Source organism: Hibiscus syriacus, unplaced genomic scaffold (assembly GCF_006381635.1).
Source record: "Hibiscus syriacus cultivar Baekdansim isolate YM2019G1 unplaced genomic scaffold, ASM638163v2 tig00110528_pilon, whole genome shotgun sequence".
Lineage (NCBI taxonomy): Eukaryota > Viridiplantae > Streptophyta > Magnoliopsida > Malvales > Malvaceae > Hibiscus > Hibiscus syriacus.
Window position 1 is genome coordinate 3,624,017 of NW_024062770.1, and position 4,608 is coordinate 3,628,624.

The 4,608-nt window shown below is 33.9% G+C and overlaps 1 protein-coding gene across 1 annotated transcript; it reads right to left on the minus strand.

Annotated features, from left to right (window-relative positions):
• Positions 1-756: 756 nt before the first annotated feature.
• On the minus strand, positions 757-3,622 carry LOC120130172 (polygalacturonase-like). The gene is made up of 9 exons (XM_039147479.1): positions 3,287-3,622; positions 3,030-3,161; positions 2,784-2,951; positions 2,662-2,682; positions 1,684-1,891; positions 1,535-1,616; positions 1,300-1,408; positions 1,099-1,215; positions 757-1,009 (listed from the first exon to the last, which is right to left on the minus strand). The coding sequence occupies exons 1-9, from the start codon at positions 3,584-3,586 to the stop codon at positions 785-787; spliced, it is 1,362 nt and encodes a 453-aa protein (XP_039003410.1). The 5' UTR covers positions 3,587-3,622; the 3' UTR covers positions 757-784.
• Between the last annotated feature and the right edge of the window lie 986 nt (positions 3,623-4,608).

A 4,608-nucleotide genomic window follows, 5' to 3' on the forward strand; every position in this document is an offset into this window, starting at 1 on the left:
TATTTTATTCTACAATTCTTTTAATTTATTATCAAAAGATAAATATTATACTACTTTTTTTAAATTTGTGGGCCCTCGGCGGGCGGCCCTCCTACCCTGGCCGAGGACCGGGCCTGACTGCATGGACATCATGTTTTATGTTTTTGAACGACTTAAGCTTGCATTATTATTCATTTGTCTGTTATGTAGAACTTCACACTAGCATTTCCTAGCAGTACCAAACTACATTCATCACCTTGCTGGCTTTGTAGTTTAATAGTCATAACTATTTCCCAAACAAAGAATTCGAGTTCAGATTTCCGTTGTGATTATAGAAAGAAGAAAAAGATGAGTAAGATCATATATCTAATGAAAAATATTTGCAGCACGAGATATAGTGAATTGGGAATCATCCTGTGAAACGTAAACAAACCTCACATACTGCAACTGTTATAGGAATTTAATTTTACTCATAAGGCAGACATAAATGATTAGATTTTACAACAACATTATATCATATATCAGATAAACAATCTGCCTCGTCTATTTCCAAATAAGACGTTGTTCTATTGTTCTTTAGGATACAGTACTAATCTTCAGAGTCAGCCTACATTGTACAAAGAAACAATCTGTGCAATTTTTCCAGTGAGTCCTTCAAGGAGCTGTAAACCTGAAATTATCCAAGATATAACTAGCAAGTCATGAGAAACGAAGGATCTGAAGTTCAACAATGGATGTGATTGTCTCACAAATATGTGACTTCTTTATTTCTCCATATCTGTAAACAAACCTAAGATTCTGTTATTTACATACATTTGCACTGTGGGAAAACAATTCCCATTTCACTCAGTTCAACATTGTTGCAGATAGCTTTGGCAGTTGTATCTCCTTGTTTCTGTAAGCAAACATTTTGCAGCAAAATCCCTTGGCAAGGATGAGTCTTACTGCAATCGAACTTTATTGCCACTTCAGAAGAACTAGTCCCTTTGATGTTCTTATACACCACACTTTTCACCTCCACTGCAGAGCTCTAAGGAATCGAATTCTTTCAACATTAGAATCAATAGTAGGTTACTCTTTCGCATAAAGAAGCAATCAATTAGCATGCTATTTCATCACCTGCTCTTTGCATGGTTTATCTTGGTCACAGTAGTTTTGGTCTATGATGATGGGGTTGGACACATTAAACATTTCAATGTTTTGAAATATGATGTTGCTTGCACTTCCTGACCCTCCCTGCTGACCATTAATCATAAAAACTGAAGTTATTACAGGATCTTGAATGCATATCATACATATTATTTACAGTGCTGCACTGGCCTCCCATGTCTTGATCCTGACTCCATTCGTGGTTCCAAAAAGCTTAGCTCCATCCACTGTCACGCCCGAGACATAAGCCTTTGAATTTTTAGATCCCAAGCTCCCAATACTGATCTCCCCATGATCATCACAATCGGATAGATGTAACATAAATAGAAACACTGTAAATCATCAGCTCAAGCTTCACTAAAGGTCGAGGAAAGAAAAAGGGTCATAAATTTGCAGGGTTGAAGACCTGATTCCATGACCAGGTCCACAAGTTATATTCATGGCTTGCACGTTTTGGGAGCCACTTACAATGGAGATACAATCATCACCTTCATTTAAAAGCAAAACATGATAGTTAAAATCAATGTAGATTTGGTTAGTAAATCATAATCATACCAGTTGCTATGATAGAGTCTGTGATCCGTATGTTTTGAGTATGAGACACATGAATCCCATCAGTGTTGGGACTTTTCTCTGGGGCTGTCACCGTAAGACCAGAAGCTTGAACGTTGTTGCATTTTTCAAAAGAAACATGGATCTGTTGCGCATCTTCGATGTTCAAGTTTTGCACCATCAAGTTTTTGCTGTTGTAGAAGCTGAGAGCCTGGAACCACACTTTGGTAGTTTACACCATGGAGCTTATATAACTAAACTTTTTGACTTGGTAGTAAATTTAACATCACAAATCCTATCACACGTTTTATTTTTTAATAATGGATAAACTCCATAAAATGGTCATTCATGTTTGAATACGTGCATGCCTCTTTACTCGACTAATGTTTCAAAATTAATTTTTTTTATTACCGTTATCGGTTTATAATAAGTCAGTCAGTCACTCAATGTTAATTATTATTACTAAGGGTGATAGAATGATGATATGGTGCATTAACTAATTGACCTGACAATTGTGTTGTCACGTGATACAACTCGTTTGACCCCTTGTACTGTTGACTGATATTTGATTTGTTTATGGAAACTAATAATGTTTTAATGAAAAGCTTTTAGATCAATTAAGGGGTAATTACTTAAGAGAAAGGTCAAAATCAAGGGTTCATAACGGATAAAATAACTTTGGGAGAAAATAAATCCCTTAACTTATGTTATTCATATGATAAAAAAACCCTCTTCAGTTAACCAGTTAAAGCGCCACGTCAATATTTTGTCACCCATAGTAATGATTGTTAAACCAATTTGTTATAATTGATAATATTAGTGACCACACCATTAGTTTTGAAACATCAATGGAGAAAAGAGAAACTTATTCAAATATGAGTGATTACTTATGTAGTTTACCCTTTAATAATTGAATAAAACAATTTTTTATATGCTAACATAAGTTAAACAAAGATATTTGGCAAGAAAATATGAACCTACCGTTGGTGCATCTTTGCATGGCTGCAAAACAATAAAACAAAGCGTTTGGTATGATAAAAGGAGGGTTATAAATAAAATATGAAGCAAATATAAATATTTGAAAGTAGGGTTATTAAGCTTACAAGATCTTTGTTGATTTTGCAAGAGTTTTGCCACCATATCCTCCCATTACCATTAATGTATCCACCACCTTGAATTAACAAATTATCAACCTCGTCAAAGACAAGCCAATGTCTCCTATCTTCCATGTAATCATACATATTATCAGATGCTTCCATGCATCCGTATATCTGCTCCATGTTCCCATCAGACAATTAAACAATCTTCAGATGATAAATTCACAGACAGGGTTTTCATCTCAAGCTCACCTGGAGTGTAAGATTGGATTTGCAGGGACCTGAAAATCTGATCGGCTTAAGCTGATAGCATTTCCCTTGAGGCACCTCAAGAACAACTTCACCCTTGGACCAACAGGCTTCTTCCCAAGCCTTCTCAAAAGCCTGAAAAACACCATTAATGCATAAATACCCTCAAATTCATCCTTATATGTGTATTCAGGAGAGAGATTTAAATAACGGTCTGCTATCGGAATAATGGCCTTTATATGATTCAGGATGTAATTAACCTTAGTGTCGTCGTTGGCATCATCACCGGTTGCTCCGAAGTCATCAAGGTTAACCGTTTTAGTTGAAGGTGATGTGATGATACCTAACCTTTGAAGTTGATTGGTGTGAGAGATCAAATCCTCAAAGTTGGCATGTTGGATGGTGGTGAAATAGGAAGGATAAGCTTGTGGATCATATCCGGCAGATACAACGTCTTCAAAGTAATTAGGAGGGGGTGGGCCATCTTCAAAAGAGTTGTAACGTGAAAATAAAGAGAAAATGGTTATTATGACTAGTTGTTGTGTAATCGGTCCACCCATTTGTCTCTTGTTTTTTGTAAGAGAAACAAAAATACTGATTGGATGAAAGGTGAGGGAGAATTAGTATGGTTTATTCATCAGATTCTATATTTATAGGGGAAATTTTGAGAAAAGAGAGAGAGAGATTGCTTGGTGTCTTTGGGCAACATTCTTTGAGGTATGGGATATAAGATATGAGAGATTGAGACGAAATTAGCTCCAACTTTTCTTATTAATAAATATAAAAAAAATATATCGGGTGGGTTATCTTTTATTAAATATTTAAAACTTTATTTATCGATAAATAAATATAATATGTAATATATATCAAAATGATCATTGATTATACAATATTTATCAAACGAGCTCTTTTTAATAATTCTGAAAAAGTTTACAATTTTTCTACTGGTTCATTTCAATTGATAGTTGATCATCCATACATACTGATGACATAACAAAATACGAAGTGTAGTTCATGTTTGTTTCACTCCTACTACTTTCCCAAAAAGTTTTGCATCCATACATACTATGAAATAACAAAATACTAAGAGTTGGGCATATTTCTCATGAAATGTCATAACAAACGCAATTTAATTATGATATAAGTTTTCAAAATTATTAAATGGTTTTAGTGGTTTATGATGATTAATTGTTTTTCATAATTTAAGTATAAACAACTATATATAAAGACGAGATAAAATCTGAATAGTCTAAAATTTCGAAAACAAAGTATATATTCCTTGACTACTGAAGTCGTTTGATTCGTGCAAAATAAATTTAATTACAATCGTTATTTATCATAGAATATTAATTTCTCAACTAATAGAATTTTTTTAATTTCATCTCACCATTTTTATTCATTATAATCTAGCTATACTAATGACCACCTCAAATTTGTAACAAAATTAAATTCCTTTGCCTGACCATTTCGTGTTATTATTGAAAACTAGGTTAGAAATGTGTTGAAAATAATGAAATAAAATAAGAGAACAGAGAGAGGGGATCCAAGTGGGAGTGGGCCAATTTCTCAAAATTTGTGGTGA

What these genes read in the sequence shown, in the direction of transcription:
- LOC120130172 (XM_039147479.1), bottom strand. Translation starts at nt 3,586, where the DNA reads ATGGGTGGACCGATTACACAACAACTAGTCATAATAACCATTTTCTCT. An exon ending in AATCCAATCTTACACTCCAG is followed by an intron (nt 2,952 to 3,029) that starts GTGAGCTTGAGA and finishes AACATGGAGCAG; the next exon opens with ATATACGGATGCATGGAAGC. An exon ending in ATAAACCATGCAAAGAGCAG is followed by an intron (nt 1,010 to 1,098) that starts GTGATGAAATAG and finishes TCGATTCCTTAG; the next exon opens with AGCTCTGCAGTGGAGGTGAA.